Source organism: Globicephala melas, chromosome X (assembly GCF_963455315.2).
Source record: "Globicephala melas chromosome X, mGloMel1.2, whole genome shotgun sequence".
NCBI lineage: Eukaryota > Metazoa > Chordata > Mammalia > Artiodactyla > Delphinidae > Globicephala > Globicephala melas.
The window spans coordinates 81,007,078-81,028,368 of record NC_083335.1 but is presented as its reverse complement, the minus strand read 5'-3'; the positions used below and the strand labels follow the sequence as shown (position 1 = coordinate 81,028,368).

At 37.7% G+C, this 21,291-nt stretch overlaps 1 protein-coding gene across 3 annotated transcripts in view; it reads right to left on the bottom strand.

Moving 5' to 3' along the window:
- The window catches only part of FAM120C (family with sequence similarity 120 member C), a 138,815-nt gene that overhangs the window by 84,180 nt on the left and 33,344 nt on the right, over positions 1–21,291 (bottom strand). For all 3 annotated transcript variants that reach the window (XM_030850126.2, XM_060291811.1, XM_030850127.2), the window contains exons 4-9: positions 20,981–21,109; positions 9,214–9,316; positions 8,569–8,645; positions 7,843–8,123; positions 6,175–6,448; positions 5,376–5,547 (exon numbers count right to left, since the gene is read on the bottom strand). In XM_030850126.2, the coding sequence (XP_030705986.1) occupies positions 5,376–5,547; positions 6,175–6,448; positions 7,843–8,123; positions 8,569–8,645; positions 9,214–9,316; positions 20,981–21,109 (1,036 nt within the window). The remainder of the gene's footprint in view (positions 1–5,375; positions 5,548–6,174; positions 6,449–7,842; positions 8,124–8,568; positions 8,646–9,213; positions 9,317–20,980; positions 21,110–21,291) is intronic.

Here is a 21,291-nt window from a genome sequence, read left to right as displayed (position 1 = left end):
GTTTGTGTCATCTTCAATCTCTTTCATCAAAGTCTTATAATTTTCTGAGTACAGGTGTTTTACCACCTTGATTAGATTTAGCCCCAGGTATTTTAATCTTTTTGATGTGATTGTTTATTGGGAGTTATTGATTACTGATTCAATTTTATTACTGCTAATTGGCCTGTTCATATTTTCTATTTCTTCCTGATTCAGTCTTGAGAGATTGTACATGTCTAGGAATTTATACACTTCTTCTAGGTTGTCCATTTTATTTATTTATTAAAAAATTTATTGTATATTGGAGTGTAGTTGATTAACAATGTTGTGTTAGTTTCCGGTGTACAGCAAAGTGATTCAGTTATACATATACATGTATCTATTTTCTTTTTCAAATTCTTTTCCCATTTAGGTTATTACAGAGTATTGAGCAGAGTTCCCTGTGCTATACAGTAGGTCCTTGTTGGTTATACATTTTAAATATAGCAGTGTGTACATGTCAATCCCAAACTCCCAATCTAACCCTCCCCCGCCAGCCTTCCCCCCTGGTATAGGCTGTCCATTTTATTGGTGCATAATTGTCCATAGGTATCTCTTATGATCTTTTGCATTTCTGTGGTGTTGGCTGTAACCTCTCCTTTTTCATTTCTGATTTTATTGATTTGGGCCTTCTCTTTTTTTCTTGATGAGTCTGGCTAAAGATTTACCAATTTTATCATTTCAAAGAATAAGGTCATAAGTTCATTGATCTTTTCTATTTTTTTTTTTAGTCTCCATGGCATTTATTTCTGTTCTGATCTATATTATTTCTTTCCTTCTATTACCTTTGGGATTTTTTCTCTTCTTTTTCTACTTTCTTTAGGCATAAGGTGACGTTGATTGAGATTTTTCTTGTTTCTTGAGGTTAGCTTGCATCACTATAAATTTCCCTCTTAGAACTGCTTTTGCTGCATCCCACCATAGATTCTGGATCATTGTGTTTCTATTTGCATTTGTCTCCTAGTTTTATTTGATTTCCTCTTGAATTCTTCAGTGACTCATTGGTTGTTTAGTAGCATATTGTTTAGCTTCCATGTGTTTGGGTTTTTTTGCAGGTTTTTTTCCTTGTAGTTGACTTCTAGTTTCATATTGTTGTGGTTGGAAACGATGCTTGATATGACTTCAGTCTTCTTAAATCTACTATGACTTGTTTTGTGGCCCAGCGTGTGATCTATCCTGTAGAATTTTCCATGTGCACTTGAAAAGAATGTGTATTCTGCTACTTTTGGATGGAACTTCTATATACCTACTAAGTCCATTTGGACTAATGTGTCATTTAAGGCCAGTGTTTCATTGATTTTCTATCTGGATGATCTGTCCATTGATGTAAGTGGGGTGTTAAAGTCCCCTAACATTACTGTGTTACTGTCAATTTCTCCCTTTATGGCTGTTAGCATTTGCCTTGTGTATTTAGTTGCTCCTATGTTGGCTGCATACATATTTATAATTTTTATATCTTCTTGGATTGACCCTTTGATCATTATGTAATGTCCTTCTTTGTCTCTAGTTCTGGAGCTAGTGTTGGAAGGCTAATGGGTGGGGCTGGGATCCAGAGGGTCCAGGGCCTGGTGTTCACCCACTAGCAGATGAGGCCGGGTCCTGGGGCTAGTGCCGGCCCACTTGTGGGTGGAACCAGGTCCCAGTGTGTTGGAGTTGATGTTGGCCTGCAGGTGGATGGGGCTGGGTCCTGGTGTGGCTGGGAGCTCAGTACAACAGCCAGCCTACTGGTGGGTGGGTCCATGTAACTGCCCAGCTAGCTGTCTGGCCTGGAATGTCCCAGGACTGGTACTGATTGGCTGGTGGGTGGGGCCAGGTCCAGGCAAGTAATAAATTAAAGGGAAGGTTCCAACATGGCGCTTACCAGCACCAATATACCTGTGATAGGATGAGCTCCAAGAAATGGCTGCTGGCAGCTTGATGTCCCCATGATGAGTTTCAATTGCCTCCTGTCTCTCTGAGAGGCTCTGCAAATCAGCTCTTGGTTTGACCCAGGCTCCTTTCAAATTACTGCTTCTGTCCTGGGTCTTGGAGTGTGTGAGATTTTGTGCATACCCTTTAAAAGTGGAGCCTCTATTTTTCACAGTCCTCTGGCTCTCCCCAAAGTAAGTTCCACCGGCCTTCAAAGCCAAATGTTCTGGAGTCTTATCTTTCTGGTCAGTACCCAAGGTTGGGGAGCCCAACGTGGGGCTCAGACCTGTTGCTCTTTGGGGAGAACCTCTACAATTGTAATTATCCTTCCATTTGTTGCTCATCCACCCAGGGATGGGTCTTGAATACACTGCAACTCCACCCCTCCTACCTGTCTCATTGTGGTTCCCTATTTATACCTTCAGCTGTAGAATATCCTTTCTTCTAGTCTTCAGGTCATTATCATGGATAGATCCTCCATAATAGTTTCAATTTTGTTGTGCCCATGGGAGGAGGTGAGCTCAGGGTCTTCCTACTCCACCATCTTGGCCCTTGACAATTTTTTTTTGGCCCTTGAAAATGTTGTGGCAGAAGGAACTCCATGGCTAGTGATGAAAGATCAGCCTTTATATGTATTATTTTCCCCTATATGTAAAGCATCATTTCTCTCTGGCTGCTTTCAATAATTTTTCTGTCTTTAGACTGACATGGGCTTAATTTCCAAAATATACAAACAGGTCATACAATTCAATATTGAAAAAACAAACAACCCAATCAAAAAATGGGCAGAAGATCTAAATATACATTTCTCCAGGAAGACATACAGATGGCCAAAAGGCACATGAAAACATGCTCAGCATCCCTAATTATTAGAGAAATGCAAATCAAAACTGCAATGAGGTATCACCTCATATCAGTCGGAAGGGCCATCATCAAAAAGTCTACAAATAGGGGCTTCCCTGGTGGCGCAGTGGTTGAGAGTACGCCTGCTGATGCAGGGGACACGGGTTCGTGCCTCGGTCCAGGAAGATCCCACATGCCGTGGAGCAGCTGGGCCCTTGAGCCATGGCCGCTGGGCCTGTGCATCCGGAGTCTGTGCTCCGCAACGGGAGAGGCCACAGCAGTGAGAGGCCCGTGTACCACAAAAAAAAAAAAAAAAAAGTCTACAAATAATAAATGCTGGAGAGGGTGTGGAGAAAAGAGAACCCTCCTACACTGTTGATGGGAATGTAAATTGGTGCAGCCACCATGGAGAACAGTATTGAGATTCCTTAAAAAACTAAAAATAGAGTTGCCATGTGATCCAGCAATCCCAATCCTCAGCATATATCCGGAAAAGATGAAAACTCCAATTTAAATAGATACATGCACCCCAATGGTCATAGCAGCACTATTTACAATAGCCAAGATACGGAAGCAACTTAAGTATCTACTGACAGATGAGTGGATAAAGTAAATGTGAGATACACACACACACACACACACACACACACACACAGAGGAATATTACTCAGCCATAAAAAAAATTTGCAGAATGAAATTCTGCAATTTGCAGCAACATGGATGGACCTAGAGAATATTATGCTTAGTGAAATAAGTCAGACAGAGAAAGACAAATATCATATGATATCACTTACATGTGGAATCTAAAAAATGATGCAAATGAACTTATTTACAAAACAGAAACAGACTCACAGACATAGAAAACAAGTTTATGGCTACCAAAGGGGAAACGGGGGGCATAAATTAGGAGTTTTGGATTAACAGATACACACTGTGGGCATATGTTTCTGCCAAATTTGGGAATATTTATTTAAGTTATTAAATGTAAATATTATATATTATTTCTTTGAGTACTTTTGCAGCCTTACCCTCTTTCGCCTCTCCTTCTGAGACTCTGATTGGCACAAATATTAGATCTTTTGTTATAGTTCCACTGATCCCTGTTCATTTTTCAATCTATTTTCTCTTTGTTATTCAGATTAGATAATTTCTATTGTTCTTTCTCCAAGTTCACTGATTATTTTCTCTGTTGTCTCCAATCTGCAGTTTAACCCATCTTTTGTGTATTTTATTTCAGTTATTGTATCTTTTAGTTCTTAATTTCCATTTGTTCTTTTGTATATTATATCTCTTTGTAAGACTTTCTATTTTTAATTTGTATCAAGAATGTTCAGCAAATTCCCTGGCTGTCCAGTGGTTAGGACCTGGTGCTTTCACTGCACAAGCCATACAGCACAGCCCAAAAAAAGAATGTTCAGAATTGTTTGTCAAAGCATTCCTCTCTCATGGCTGCTCTGAAATCCTTATCAGGTAATTCAGTCATTTGTGTTACAGTGATTTGATTTTCTATGGATAACACAAATCTATTGATTTTCTTTCCTCAGTCAGTTTGAGATCTCAGTTTGATATCTTTCTGGTTCTTGGTATGATGAGGGATTTTCAATTCAAACCTTAATATTTCGGGTATTATTTTATGAGACTCTGGATCTCATTTAAATTTTGTGTTTTAGCAGGTCTTTTCTGACACCACTCTGGTGGGTGAAGGAGGATGCTGTCTCGTTACTGCCAAGTGGGAGTAGAAGTCCTAACTCCCAATGTGCCCTTGTCTGACACTTCCACAGCAGGAGCAGGTGGCATACCTTCTTATAGTCTGGCAATGGTAGAAGTCTAGGTTCTTCATTTGGCCTTTGCTGGTAGGGGTAAGAGTGGGCTACAGTTTTTCTCTAGTGTTTGGCTGGAATAGAGTAGTTATTATCTAAAAGATTTCTGTATTACTAGGTTGTTCCTTCTGCGTACTTTGGCTAGAGAGAGCAGGCTTTTCTTGGTCTGCACCTGTTGGTGTTTCTGGGCTGCCAGCTTGTCCTGCACACAGTCTGGGATATATAAGGCACAAAGAAAACCCAGGGAACTCACTACTGCAGCATTCCTTGGATCCCAAGGCCCTTAGGCAATCTGTCACCTTCTGTTCACCTTCTAGAGTATCTTGTGCTTGTTTTATATATAATATCCTGAGCTTTTACTTTTATTTAGCAGGAGGAATAGGGAAAAGTATATCTATTCCATCTTCCCAGAAGCAGAAATCTAGTTGGTTCTTTTGAACATGCTAATTTGACCATATCACTCTGCAGCTTAAAACATCTCAATGGCTCCAATTACCTACAGGATCAAATCCCAAAACAGAAACCTCACTGAGGAGGAGAGACTGTGTCACATACACTTCTACATTCCCAAAGTCCAGCATGGCTCTTGTAAGTAATAGTCACTCTGAATGCCTAAGGATTAAAGAATTTGGGCTTAAGTTAGTGCATTTCCCATACAGTATATGTTCTGGTGAATTATACACTTTCTTAAAGACTATTCCATAGCCAAAAGTATGATGTACTTGCATAGACGTTTTTGCCGAGTCAAAGCATTGAGAGAACTGTCAAAGCTAGAACCACACATACCTTCTACAGGCAACCGCCGCCGTATGGCCAGGCGTTCCATTTTCCTCTGTGTCTCTGCCAGACTGAAAAGGACCCCATATACATATTGACGAGCTGACCGGAACAGGAGAGCAGCTGGAGGCAGCTCCATGTTACACTCATCCTCAATACATACAGGGATCTTAATCTCACCCTAATGAGAAAATGGTACAGGAGAAAGGAGAAAATGAGTTACCCCAAGGTTTGGAATTGAGCTGAGAAGAAACAGTAATGAACTGTAGCCTCGCTATTAAATTTTCTACTTGTATTTAGACAGAATTTCAGACTAAAAAAAGTTGTAACAAGCCAAACTGACCATAGGCAGCTTAAAAGCTAAATTCCATTTTTAAAGTCTCTGCTATGACTATCTACAGCTGACTAAATGGAGAAAATTCATCTTAGACATTTTGCTGAGGGATAGATTTGTATGGTAAGACTGGAGGAAGGGAATAGCTCTGGAGAAGTAGATGGAGAGGTAAAGAACAAGGGCATAATGTCTCTTCTTAGAGTGTGTCCATCCCTAGACCAGAGTCCACAAACATGGTGCATTATCTTCTTCAAAATCTCACAATTATACTTCTCTTCTAGGCCTCATTTACTGCACAGTCCCATCTTTTGCTGGTCTCACCTCACTAGAGACCCTTGATACAATGAGGGGCCCCAGCACACTTGATCTCCTTTCAGATACAATCATCAGAATTTTCTCTGGTAACTTACAGTCCTAGGAAGTGTGAAGTACAGTGTTAAGAGCAGGGAGGTAGGTGTTGATGTGTTCTCTCACCTTAGTGAGGACATGGTAGATATATGGGTACATAAGACCCCTTCGATGTCTGTGTTCAGCAACCCGCAAGACTTCTGGAGCTACTGGAGGTAAGGGTGGAATGGTGATGTCCATATGGTTCCTCGTAGACATAGACAGCAGAGATGGGATGTGGGGCTCACCATCACCCAGGCTGGCATCTGAAACTCCAGCATCGATAGGCTGTACCCAAGACCCTCTGTCACCATTTGGATCCTCCCATCCAGGCTGCTGCTGAAGTGTTTCTGTGATGTGACTAAAAGGTTTTAAAAGATAGTGTAGAAGAGAGAAGGGGGGTTGATAATGACATTCCAACTCAAGATGCCTGTTCTGATTCCAAGGAATCTTAACAAACCCTTTGGAAGCCAGGATACTGGGTTAGCACTGGACCTGATACCTTTCTTCTCAGTGGCCATCACTATCTTCCTGGCTTCTTTCATCTGATATAAACCAAAGCAATCAAAAGTCATGGGAACTGGGCTTCCCTGGTGGCACAGTGGTTAAGAATCCGCCTGCCAATGCAGGGAACACAGGTTCAAGCCCTGGTCCAGGAAGATCCCACATGCCGCGGAGCAACTAAGCCCGTGTGCCACAACTACTGAGCCTGTGCTCTAGAGCCCGCGAGCCACAACTACTGAGCCCATGTGCCACAGCTACTGAAGCCCGTGTGCCTAGAGCCCATGCTCTGCAACAAGAGAAGCCACCGCAATAAGAAGCCCGCTCACTGCAACAAAGAGTAGCCCCCACTCGCCACAACTAGAGAAAGCCCACACGCAGCAACAAAGACCCAACAGAGCCAAAATTTTTTTTAAAAGTCATGGGAACCATTCTGAATCCTCTATACCTTATAAGAGGCCATGTTTAGAGTCTGCTCATGTTCTAAGGAAATAACTACAATTTAAAATCTCAGAAACTTCCCTGGTTGTCCAGTGAGTAAGATTCCATGCTCCCAATACCGGGGGCCCATATTCAGTCCCTGGTTGGGGAACTAGATCCCGCATGCATGCTGCAACTAAGAGCCTGCATGCCGCAACTAAGGAGCTCGCATGCCGCAACTAAGGAGCTCGCATGCCGCGACTAAGACTCAGTGCAGCCAAAATAAATGAATGAATAAATAAATATAAAAGCAAACAAACAAAAACCCAAAAAACCCTCAAATCAGCTCTGTCTCCCAGGAATAATCTGCTTGGAGTAATAATCTAAGAACAAATGAGCTTATATAAAATCTCACTGTTTTAATCCTCAGAACCCTGTCTTAGTTACCAAGCAATACAACTGCATACTCAACTGTTCCAATACCTCAACTCTATAAAGTCTTTCAAGTTTTTTTTCCATTCAACCTACTCCCCTTCACAAATTTAGAGATGATAGACATGATACATAGCACACCCCTACCAGGGCTTCCCTAACCAGCTGCTATGCTGCCTTCTACCTCAGTGGCCTGGGTATCTGAAAATTACCACTTGTACAGGGTCCAGATGAGCATGAAGTAGCCAAGCATAGAGAGAATTTTCCTACTTCACTTAAGAGCAAAGAGTCACAGAGAAAAGCCAGGAACATACACTTTCCCACATTCCCTACCTAGGTTACCACAAAAGAATACAGATGCTTCAGAATTCTGTTCCCTGGGGTGCCTGTACAGATACTTACTCAGAGCTGGCTCCATTTGGCTCATCAGCATCAGAGGAAGAGGAGTGGGAAGAGTCTGGTCCCAAAGGAGGTGAGGCTTTGGAAGTCAGGTAATTGGGAAACTGGGATGCAGAGGAATCATAAGAGACAGCCCAACTGGCAAAGGGGCTGTCCTGCAGCATAGGATCCTCAGAAAAAGCATGGGATTCCCCCAAAGCATGGGGGGAGAAGAGAAGAGAGGAGTTGGGTCCCACTGGGAATGGTGGTGGATATTTCATTTTCTGGGGCACGTGGTGAGAAAACTAAAGGACAAAACAGACAGAAAAGCTCTTTATTTAACATTTTACCAGGCTCCAAGATGGTTTCCCCAGAAGTTGTGACATAGTGGATGATGCCAGTAGCTGGAACTGTTTGGATACAAAGAACCTACTGAGAATAACAAGAAATAATTCTAACAGTGATGTATGGACAGAATCCTCCAGAGGCAGGACAATGGACAAATCTATGTCTCCTAGAACCATTCTTCCAACATTATCTAATTTACCTTCACAGTGCCCTAGTGGTTACTGATTTGGATGTTTTCTTTACAGAGTCTGCCAGCCTCAAGTTGAGAACATGACATTCTGATAGTACTGACATTCTGATAATACTGAATCACCCTAACTCCTTAACTCAGATTATAAAAATCGGGAAGCAACCCAAGTCTAATGCTATCAAATGGTGTCAAGCTTCTTAAAAGATATTTACCATTGGCTTTCCAGCAGAGATAGTGCCCATTTGATTTCGTGGAATGGGAGGATTTCCAAGTCGATTATTCCGAAAACCTGAAGCAAAGAGAAAGGGCTATCCTTTAGTCAATCCTAATAACTGTACCCTGTTATATTCTGCTAATCTCAAAACACCTGAGAAATTATTATTAATAAATAAGTTAACAATTTATTGAAGAGCTACTATGTGCCATGCCAAGAACCTTACATAAATTATTTCTTCTGATAACAACCCTATTAAGGAGGTATCCTGAGCCACATTTCATACAGATGTGACTTGCAAAGATCACACAGCTAGTACATAGCAGAGGTAGAATTCAAACTCAGGCCTGATCCCACAGACAGGGCAATTTTACATATACCAGGCCACAACGGAGATTAGCACCAGAAGAAGCCCAAGCTAAGGAAATAGCATTGGATCCCATCTATAAATTCAGGAAATGAGGGCCCTGTTTCATGTCATCTCTCTTATTACATGGAAATCAAAAGGATGTCTATCAAATAGGAATGACTTCTAGAAGAGTGCAATACAAATAAGTGATTCCACTCTGTCCCAGGAGTTCCTGAGGGACTAACTCAGTTTCCTCTATAGACAGAGCAGCTCGGGGTCAAATGGAAGCCTTACCTAGAAAGGAGGAGGGACCCACTGGCAGCGAAGAGAGTTTGGTTGTGACTGAATAGTACTCAACTGCTTTCTTGAATCGTTCTATTTTATCTTCTGTCCTGGACTGGATGTTGGAACATCAAATGTTCAGAAGAAGAAATAACATGAGAGTGTCTTTGTCATGCAATTTATAATTTGAGAGTCAAAACAGTAGCAGAAATCAAATGTTTAAAGAAACCCAAGGGAGCAATTTTTCATGCTGCAGAAAAGTTTAGGTAGGGAGAGAGCATTATAGAACATAAAAGATGGAATACTTAAAAAAATTAAGTTTAAAAATAAATAAATAAAGTTTACTTACATTTTGTGCTATTCTAAAATGGTCACATGATCATTAGAAAAAATACATAAAGATAGGAGAAAAAAACTACACAGTACCATCACCCAAAGATATTTTGGTGTGCTTCCTTCCACTAATTTTTTTTTTTTTTGGCTGTGTTGGGTCTTCATTGCTGCGTGCAGGCTTTCTCTAGTTGCAGCGAACAGGGGCTACTCTTTGTTGCAGTGAGCAGGCTTCTCATTGCAGTGGCTTCTCTTGTGCAGAGCTCAGGCTGTAGGAGCACGGGTTTCAGTAGTTGTGGCATGCAGACTCAGTAGTTGTGGCTCTCTGGCTCTAGAGTGCAGGCTCAGTAGTTGTGGTGCGCGGGCTTACTTGCTCCGCAACATGTGGGATCTTCCTGGACCAGGGCTCGAACCCGTGTCCCCTGCATTGGCAGGCGGATTCTTAACGACTGCACCACCAGGGAAGCCCTCCACTAAGTTTTAAAATACATTTTTTTGTTGAAGTATGGCTAGTCTATTTTAATACACATATTTTTTCTATAGTTGATACCGTACTCTGTGTACAATTTCATATCTTGCTTTCATTACACTACAAGATAATTTTGAATGGCTGAATATTTTATCATTATACATATATCATAAATTATTTAACTACTTCTCTAATACCTGACATTTAGGTTATTTCTCACATTTGGCTATTATAACTTACACAGAAAAGAACATATATGCACGTATAAGTTTTTCTGGATTTCAGATTATGTCCATATGAAAATGTCCCCAAAGTGGAATTATTGGTTCAAAAGGTATGAATATTACAACCAGAACCTCTTAAACATATACAAAATCCACAATGTGAAATCACTATATATCCACCAGAATGGCTAAAATTAAAGACTATAAATATCTAGCACTGGCAAGGATATAGAGTGACTGGAATCCCAATACACTGCTTGTAAGAATGTATATTGGTAGAGTTGAGAAAACAGTCTGGCAGTTTCTTATAATGTTAAACATATATTTGCCATATGGCACAGCAATCCTACTCCTAAGTATTTATCCAGGAGAAATGAGTACACATGTCCACCAAAAAATATGAACAAGAATACTAACAACAGCTTTATTTAATAGCTCCAAACTGGAAATAACTCAAATGTATATCAACAGAAGAGTGGATAAGTTATGGCATATTCATATGATAAAAAACTGTGCAGTAATAAAGAACAAAGGACTGATATATGCAACAACATGGACTAATCTCAGACATAATAATGAATGAAAGAAGAGACACACAAAAGAGTAAATATAAAGTTCAAGTAGAAGCGAAACTTATCTATGGTGATAGAAAATACCGTTTACCTCTGCGGGGTTGGGGCTGATTGAGAAGGGGCTTTTCCTTATTAAGCTTTTTCCAATGTAATTTTCAAATCCTCTTGAATATAACTTATGACCTTCATAATATTTCATCAAATAGAATATAAGATTAAAGTCATTTCTAATTTCTCATTATAAATAATGCTCTGATGAGCATATTTTTACATAATTTTCTTGGGTTATTTCATAGGGCATATTCTTAGAAGTGGAATTACTAGGTCAAAGGATATGGTCATTTTCATAGACTCTTGACACATGATACTAAATCTCTTTCCAAAGCAGATGTCTCAAGTTATACTCTCATCATCAGTGCATGAGAGTGCCCAATTCACCCTATAGCCTCAGTGTTGAATATTTTCTACAAAAAATCATCTCCTAACTATAACACTTATTTTTTATAGGAAAATTAAAAGATATAATAAAAAAGAAAAATTTAAACAGTTATAATCTTATCTCTCAGAGTTTGTAATTGTTAACACTCTAAGATCTACACAGCATTCCAGATCTCTTTACTTGCCTGCATGCAGGCACACAAATACAGATATCAAGATCTCCAGGTCCTCCAGCCTCACTTAGAAACAAAATATCACTCTCCTTTTTCAAAAATTGGACATAATTGTTTGAAAAAGGGTTTCAAATCTAAAGAATGTTTGCAAATTACTGACTTACAGAATGACATGTAAATAACATTCCATTGCATCAAGGTTCCATTATTTATATATTCATTATTATTTCCCTATTATATTTAATAACACATAATAATAACTAAAAACAATCTCCTAAGACATACAAGCCATATACAGAATCTTCCTTAATATCTCTACCTCTGTACCCACTCCCCTCCCCAAAAGTGACCACTGTTACCAGTTTGGTATATGTCCTGTCATAACTTTTGCTGTGTTTATACGCACACATATATATGTACACCAATATGGTTTTGCTTTTTTCACATAAGTGGAATCTTATCATATTGTTTTTCAAATTGCTTTTTGCACTTAACAGTATGTCTTATAAACTATTATATGTCAGTGAGTATAGATCCATGGCCCAATACACTGAAATACTGAATTATGTGTACTTCCCTCAGTGTACCACTCTGTTCTGTGCCCTGAAAGGCAAACATTTACTCTTCCTTAAAGAGGCACCAATTCTATGAAATCTCTCCTTCTGTGAAAACTTTACTGTGTTTTTTTTCTTTGTTGTACTTATTTATTTGCTTCTACCTCCCCATTTAACCTCAAGTTCTCTGAGGACAAAGAATGGTTTATTCACATTTATATCCTACTGTCTAACATGGGACCTTATCTACAGAAGTTCATTCAGTATTTTATATATGATCATATTTAATTAAGTCCTGCCCTTTTCTTTTAAAGATCCACAGAGGCCAGAAGTAGCAGAGTAGAACCCCATACTTTGACACTATTACCTAGCAGTTTTTGTATGTTTGTTAAAAGAGCTCTCATAATTCTATAACTGTTAAAAATGTTTGTGAAAATTATACAACAAAGAAAAATGGCTTAAAACATAATGTTAAGTGAAAAAAGCAGGCTAAAAATGACTACACTGAGATGACTACCACATCAAAACATACATAAAAAGAGGACTAGGAAATACTGTGAAACATTTAGGGTGGAATTAGAAGCAAAGTCTCTATTAAAAAATTTTGTTTTGTTTTGTTTAGTGAAAAGTGGATTCTTGTTATTAAGAATAGTCATTATCCAAGTTCCAAAACTCATGAAGCTACAAAGGGAAGCAAAAGCTATAACATTAAAAATATTCACCACTCAATTGAGCACTTACAAAACTTTTCCTACATTTATATACAATGGAATATTATTCAGTCTTAAAAGAGAAGGAAATTCTGATACATGCTACAACATGGAAGAACCTTGAGGACATTATGCTAAGTGAAATAAGCCTGTTGCAAAAATATATATTGTATAATTCCACTTATATGAAGTATGTAAAGTAGTCAAAATCAGAGGCCAAAAGCAGAATGGTGGTTGCCAGGGGCTGGGAGGAAGGAGAGAATGGGGAGTTATCATTTAATGGGTACAGTTTCAGTTTTACAAGATAAAAAGAGTTATGGGGATGAATGATGGTGATGGTTGCACAATATTATGAATGTAATTAATACCACTCAACTGTATATTTATAATGGTTAAGATGGTAAATTTTACGTGTATTTTACCACAATAAAAAATTGGAAGGAAAATTTATTCTCCATCTAAACAGTATCCCCTACTTAACACTAGGATCTCTCCCTACCCAACATGTCAATTTCTCTTTTTGTGAGTCACTCTCTTCCTAATCATCTCATGAAAACAGCTGAGAGTGCAATGCAAAGTAACAAAGTGAATGAGCAAATCTGTCATAAAGGTCAGGACTTCCTATAGTCAAGGGACATGATAGAGGACTGCTCACATCATAGTAGAAGCCACAGACCAATGAGGATCTGTTGCAGTTAGTGTTCATCAGTGGTGGAAGAGAGAATTATGAAAGATGATGGCAGGCAAGACACTTGAAAAGAGAATGATTTGAATATCAACAGAATGTAAGCCTTTTGGGAAAATAAAGCCCAAGTATACTTTTTATAAAAAAAAACCACAAAACACTCTTTATGATTGTGCCAGAAAGTTAAATGTGAACTAGTGGGTGTTAGACAGGGCTATCACAAAATTTTGTTAGGAAAACTTATGCCCCCAAAATCAAACACTGATTTCATTTTTTATTCATTTAAAAACATCTATAGAGAGGTTTCCATTCTGGATAAGATGGGGTAAGTACCCTCCAATTTGTTCCCACTGAAGGTAGTTACAGAAACCAGGAGCCACTATTTGAAGACTCTGGGAAGAAGACCAGAATTCGAAGTACCACCAAACCAAGGGTGATTTTAGCATTTCTTTTTTCTCCAATGTCCCCTGGTGTGGACACAATGCAGCCTGAAATCTGGAAGCGTCCACTGATGTGGAGAGAGCTCCAGGAGAAACCCTAGTCCAGTTCTGGCTTGAAGAGTGGGAAAAGGGTCTCTGAAAACTCAAGAAAATGTATGGAAATACCCCCATTTTTCTTTTCCTTTTTTCTGTTCTCATGTGTGCCAGCCTGAAGCAAACCTGTGGTGGCAGCAGTGGCAATAGGGGAATAGCGGGAAGCTCAATCTCTGAATGAGGAAACTTCCTCTCTGATCAGAGAAGCAGTGGTCTCAGTAGGGTGGAGTGAGCCTTCAATGCTTTTTCTCTGTCCTCCTGCTGCTTGGCCCTAGATGCTGAAAAAGGGTGGCCCGATGAACTGGGAAGTACTGAAGGGATTGCAAAGAGGGAGCAGCACATGTGTGGATCTGACACTTAAAACAGCAGACCACAGACTCTGAGAACTGAACAGATAAACCACTGCCCAAGTCCCAGACTGGCAACTGGGTGGCGTTCATGGGACTGATCCAAATAGGTTTGCAAAGGCTTTGAAAACTGCACTGACATTGAAACCAAGGCCCACAGTAGGATGGTGAGAACTTGTGGTCTGAACTTAAATGGGTCAATTGCCTCTTAAAACAAAACTGCCAACATTCCCGACTATATTGAAATAAGACTAGGAACCTCAAAACATAATATTCAAAATGTCCAATCCAAATTTACTTGGCCTGGGCATAACCAGGAAAATCTTAAATTGCATGGAAATAATCAATATATGCCTACACTGAGATGACACACACGTTGAACTTATCTGACAAAGACATTATGCAGCTTTATAAAAATGCTTGAAGGTAGGAGAAACACTTTTGAAACAGAAAGATAGATAATCTCAGCAAAAATAAGTAGACCTTAGGACCTTTCTCCTAGATCACACTTTTTCTCTATTCACTTTAATTCTCAACTCTACTTTAAAAAAATATATACGTAGTAGGTGATATTTAGCAGACATAAAATCAAAATCAATTCGACCTAAATGTCAGGACGCTGAAAAAGACTGTCATTCCACTGTTTAAATTCTGTAATTGCTAAGAACAAAATTTTGCTTGTGTTTATCCTCACTGCTTCTCTTTTACCCAGAGAAAAACATTCTTTGAGTAGGTTTAAAATAAGAATAAATAATTTAAAACTAAAAAAACATAAGAAAATCTCAGCAAAGAAAGATAATACATAAAGAAGAGCCAAATGAAAAGAAACGAAATTGAGTTATTTGTAGTGAGGTGGATGGACCTAGAGTCTGTCATACAGAGTGAAGTAAATCAGAAAGAGAAAAACAAATACCGTATGCTAACACATATATATGGAATCTAAAAAACAAAATATGTCATGAAGAACCTAGGGGTAAGACGGGAATAAAGACACAGACCTACTAGAGAATGGACTTGAGGATATGGGGAGGGGGAAGGGTAAGCTGTGACAAAGTGAGAGAGTGGCATGGACATATATACACTACCAAATGTAAAATAGATAGCTAGTGGGAAACAGCCGCATAGCACAGGGAGAACAGCTCGGTGCTTTGTGACCACCTAGAGGGGTGGGATAGGGAGGGTTGGAGGGAGGGAGATGCAAGAGGGAAGCGATATGGGAACATATGTATATGTATAGCTGATTCACTTTGTTATAAAGCAGAAACTAACACACCATTGTAAAGCAATTATACTCCAATAAAGATGTTAAAAAAAAAAAAGAAGAACCAAACGGAAACTTTAGAATTTAAAATACAATACTCGTACTGTATAACACAGGGAACTCTGCTCAATGTTATGTAACAACCTAAATGGGAAAAGAATTTGAAAAAGAATAGCTACATGTATATGTATAACTGAATCACTTTACTGTACACCTGAAACTAATGCAACATTGTTAGTCACCTCTACTCCAATATAAAATAAAGAGTTAAAAAAATAAAAATAAAAAAACTATACTCCACTATAAAATAAAAATTAAAACACAAAACAAAAAGAAACAAACTCAGGGACTTCCGTGGTGGTCCAGTGGTTAAGGGGACATGGGTTCAATCCCTGTTGGGGAACTAAGATCCCACACATGCTGTGGGGCAGCTAAGCCCACGCGCTGCAACTACTGAGCCCACACACCACAACTAGAGAGAAGCCCGCACACCACAACTAAGACCCAACACAGCCAAAAATAAAATAAATAATTTTTTTAAAAAAATAAATAACCTGAAAAAAAATACAATAGTCAGAATTAAAAAAAAAAAAACCTCATTGGATGGGTTCTACAGCAGAAAAGAGATGACCAACTTCAATAAGTGGTGCTGGGAAAACTGGACAGCTACATGTAAAAGAATGAAGTTAGAACACTCCCTAACACCATACACAAAAATAAACTCAAAATGGATTAAAGACCTAAATGTAAGATAGGATACTAAAAAACTCTTAGAGGAAAACACAGGCAGAACACTCTCTGACATAAATTGCAGCCATCTTTTTTGATCCACCTCCTGAAGTAATGAAAATAAAAACCAAAATGGGACCTAATGAAACTTCAAAGCTTTTGCACAGCAAAGGAAACCATAAACAAAACAAAAAACAACCCACAGAATGGGAGAAAATATTTGCAAAAGAAGCGACCAACAAGGGATTAATCTCCAAAGTATACTGTGTTGGCAAAAAGTTCACTCAGGTTTTTCCGTAAGATGTTACAGAAAAACCCGAGCAAACTTTTTGCCAACCCAATACAAGCAGCACATGCAGCTCAATATCAGAAAACAAACAACCCAGTCAAAAAATGGGTGGAAGATCTAAATAGACATTTCTCCAAAGAAGACATACAGATGGCCAAAAAGCACGTTAAAAAATGCTCAACATCACTAATTATCAGAGAAATGCAAATCAAAACTACAATGAGGTATCACCTCACACTGGTCAGAATGGTCATCATCAAAAAATCTACAAATAATAAATGCTGGAGAGGGTGTGGAGGAAAAGGAACCCTCCTACACTGTTGGTGGGGATGTAAATTGGTACAACCATTATGGAGAACAGTATGGAGGTTCCTTAAAAAACTAAAAATAGAACTACCATATGATCCAGTAATCCCACTCCTGGGCATATATCCAGAGAAAACCATAATTCAAAAAGATACATGCACCCCAATGTTCACTGCAGCACTATTTACAATAGCTAAGACATGAAAGCAACCTAAATGTCCATCGGCAGAGGAATGGATAAAGAAGATGTGGTACATGTATTCAATGGAATATTACTCAGCCATAAAAAAGAATGAAATAATGCCATTTGCAGCAACATGGATGGACCTAGAGATTATCATACTAAGTGAAGTAAGACAGAGAAAGACAAATATCATATGATATTGTTTACATGTGGAATCTAAAAAAATGGTACAAATGAACTTATTTAAAAAACAGAAACCAAGTCACAGATGTAGAAAAACTTATTGTTACCAAAGGTGAAAGGTAGGGAGGGATAAATTAGGAGATTGGGACTGACATATACACACTAATATATATAAAATAGATAACTAATAAGGACCTACTGTATAGCACAGGGAACTCTACTCAATACTCTGTAATGGTTTATATGGGAAAAGAATCTAAAAAAGTGTGGATATATGTATATGTATTACTGATTCAGTTTGCTGTACACCTGAAACTAACACAACATTGTAAAGCAACTATACTCCAATAAAAAAAAAATTTAAAGAAAAAGAAAAGAGATGGCCAAGGAAAGAATCAACAAAGTTAATGATGAATCCATAGAAATTATCCAGTGTGAAAAACAGAGAGGAAAATAATTTTTTAAAAAACAGAGTCTCAAGTATCTATGGGGTAATAACAAAAGGTTATTGTAATAACAAAAGGTTATTGCCATTGGGGTAATACTATGGGGTACTATGGGTAATTACTATGGGGTAATAACAAAAGGTTATTGCCATTGTAGTCACAGGAGGAAAGGAGAATGTGGAACAGAAAATCTGTTTGAATAATAATAGCTGAAAACTTCTCAAATTTAGTGAAAGATATACTTAGAAATTAAAGATGCTCAGCAAACCCTAAACAAGATAAATTCAAAGAAATCCATGCCTGATACATCACTGGAAAATTCTACCAAACAATTAAAGAAGAAAAACACCAATTCTACACAATCTCTTCCAAAAAATGGAAGAGGAAGGAATACTTGCCAATACATTTTATGAGTCCTGCATTACCCTGATATCAAAATCAAACAAAGAAAACACACACACATAAAAACTACAGTCCAATATTCCTCATGAAAATACATATAAAAATACTCAATGAAATACTAGTAATTTATATCCAACAATGTAAAAAAAGAATAAAACATTTTTGCCATATCTTGGGAATGCAAGGATGGCTCAATATTCAAAAATCAATGGACTAAAGAAGAAAAAGCACATGATCCTATCAATAGACATACAAAAATACATTTGACAAAATACAGCATCCATTAATGATAAGAACTTTCAGTAAACTAGGAATAGAAGAGATCTTCCTCAACCTAATAACATGCATCTACAAAACCTATCATTATACTTAATGCTGACTGAATGCTTTCCCCAAATATCAGGAACAAGACAAGGATATCCTCTCTCAGTAGTCCTATTCAACACTGTTTAGAAATCCTAGATAGTGCAGTAAGTCAAGGAAAAAAAAGGGCATACAGACTGGAAAAGAAAGTACTAAAATTGTCCCTATTCACTGACAACATGATCACCTATACAGAAAATACCAAGAAACCTACCAAAAAGCTCCTAGTGAGTTTAGAAAGGTTTCAGCATACAAGGTCAACAAACAAAAATCAATCATATTTCTATATACTAGCAACAAACAATTAGAAACTGAAATAAACAAAACAATATCCTTTATAATAGGTGCCTGCAATATGAAATACTTAAGTATAAATATAAAACAATGTATAAGACATAAGCTGAAAACTATAAAGCACTGACGAACTAAATCAAAGACAAATAAATAAATGCAGAGGTATATCATATTCATGGATTTGAAGACTCACCAAATTCATGTATATATTTAAAGGAATTCCAATTAAAACCCACCAGGATTTTTTGTAGATATAGACAATATTATTCTAAAATGTATATGGAAAGAAAAATGAACTTAAATAGACAAAATAATTTTGAAAAAGAAGAATAAAATTAGAGGAATCACCACCCAATCTTAAGTCTTACCATAGAGCTACAGGATTCAAAACAGTGTGCTATTTCAAAAGAGATAGATACATAGGACAACTGAAAAGAATACAGTCCAGAAATACATCCACACAAATACAGACAACTGATTTTTGACAAAGGCAATTCAATGGAGAAAGAAGAGTCTTTTCACCAAACTTTGTTGAAACAATTGAACATTCATATGCAAAAACAAAACAAAACACCTCACACTTCTAAAAATATGAACTCAAAATGGATGATTTGTTCTAAATGTAAAATGTAAAACTATATAATTCTTAGAAGAAAACAGGACAATATTATTGTGCCTGCAGTTAGGCAAAGAGTTCTTAGACATGACACCAAAAGCATGATCCATAAAAGTTATAAATTAATAAAAATTGAAAACTTTTGCTTTGCAAAAGACACTGTTAAAAGAATGTAAAGACAAACTACAGACTGGGGGAAAATATTTGCAAACCAGATATCTGACAAAGGTCTAGTATGCAGAATATATAAAGAACTCTCGAAACTCAACAGTGAGTAATCAAACAACCAAGGTAAAAAATGGGCAAAAGACTGTTCATGAACAGACCATTCACCAGAAAGGATATATGGATGGTAAATAAGCACAAGAAAAAAAATGTTCGTCATTAGTCATTTGAGAAATGCAAATTAAAATTATGATGAACTACCACTACATAGCTGTTAGAATGACTAATAGTAACAATAACAATACCAACAATAACAAGTGCTGGTAAGGAATGGAATAGCCACTCTGGAAAACGGTTTGGCAGAGTCTTATGAAGTTACAGTTAAACATATACTTACCATACGACCCAGAAATCCCATTGCTAGGTATTTACAGTAGGGAAATGAAAACTTATGTTCATACAAAAACCTGTACAGAAATGTTTATAGAAGCTCTATTCAAACCACCAAAAATTGGAAACAACTCAAATATCCTCTAAGGGTGAATGCATAAACAAACTGTGGTATAGCCACACAATGTATACTACTTGGCAATAAAAAGGAATGAATTATCCATACACGCAACATGCAACAATTTAGAACAATCTCAAAGGCGTTATGTTGAATGCAAAATGCCATTCTCAAAAGATTACATACTCTATGATTTCGTTTACATGCTATTCTCTAAGATATAACTATGACAGAGAATAGACTGGTAGTTTCCATGGATTAGGGATGAGTTTGGATGTGACTGCAAAGGGAAAGCATGAGAAATTTTGGGGGTGGTTCAACTGTTCTGATCCTGATTGTGATGTTGGCTACATAAATCTATACATGTGTTAAAAATTTGTGTAACTACCTACACACAGATGCAAAAGTGAGTTTTATTGTATGTTAATTTAAAAAATAAAACTGAAAAACCCAGAGTGTAAATATAGATGAAATTTAAAAAAATAAAGCTAACTTATTTTCCTAACTTTTAGTTTCATTTCACAAGACAAAATCCCAGTTGAGCCCCTTTTTCACTATTAACGATGAAACATTGATTCTTGTTTTAAATGGACCTACTTAAGTAGTCTTTTTCAGTATCCATTATCCTTCAATAAGCAAGACCTCCTTCACATTAAAATATACACTGAAACAAAAAAAGAAAAAAGGGAAGGATATATGCCAGAGTGATAACTATAGCAAGTTGTTTCTGGTTAATGAGATCATAAGTGACATTTTCTAAATCTTCTAGGATGAGCTTATATAACTTTAATAATCAGTGGAAAAAAGGTAAAGAATCCTTTAAATCCAGGCCTAGTGATGTTTTCTAAAAGAAACTTTGAGGCTCCAGTCTATAAGCAGAGAGAAGATAAGCAGCTAGGAGGAGAGGAGGTAGGCAACACAAAAAAGATCAGATCTGTTGGTGGTATTTGTGAAGGTAAGAAAACTGGCCATTTTTAGGAAGGGAGAGGCTAGCTCACCTGAGACTGTTTGAAAACATCCTTCCCAACCACATCCAGGTTTGAGGGGTCTTTGATGGAACTAACATACTCAGAAACAGCCTTGATTACCACATCACAGGGAGGAAGAACCAGCTGATGAGCTCTGACCTAGAAGAAGGAAGATAAGCCAGGCACACTGATATCAAAGATGGGTCACTAAGAAAAAGGGTGAGACAGGGGTGAGATACAGAATTCAAATTCAGTTAATTCACTGAGAGACAGTTAAAATCTTTTTAGTCTTCCCTCTAATTTTCAGTACAGAACACTTGGAACCAAGATTGAAAAGTATA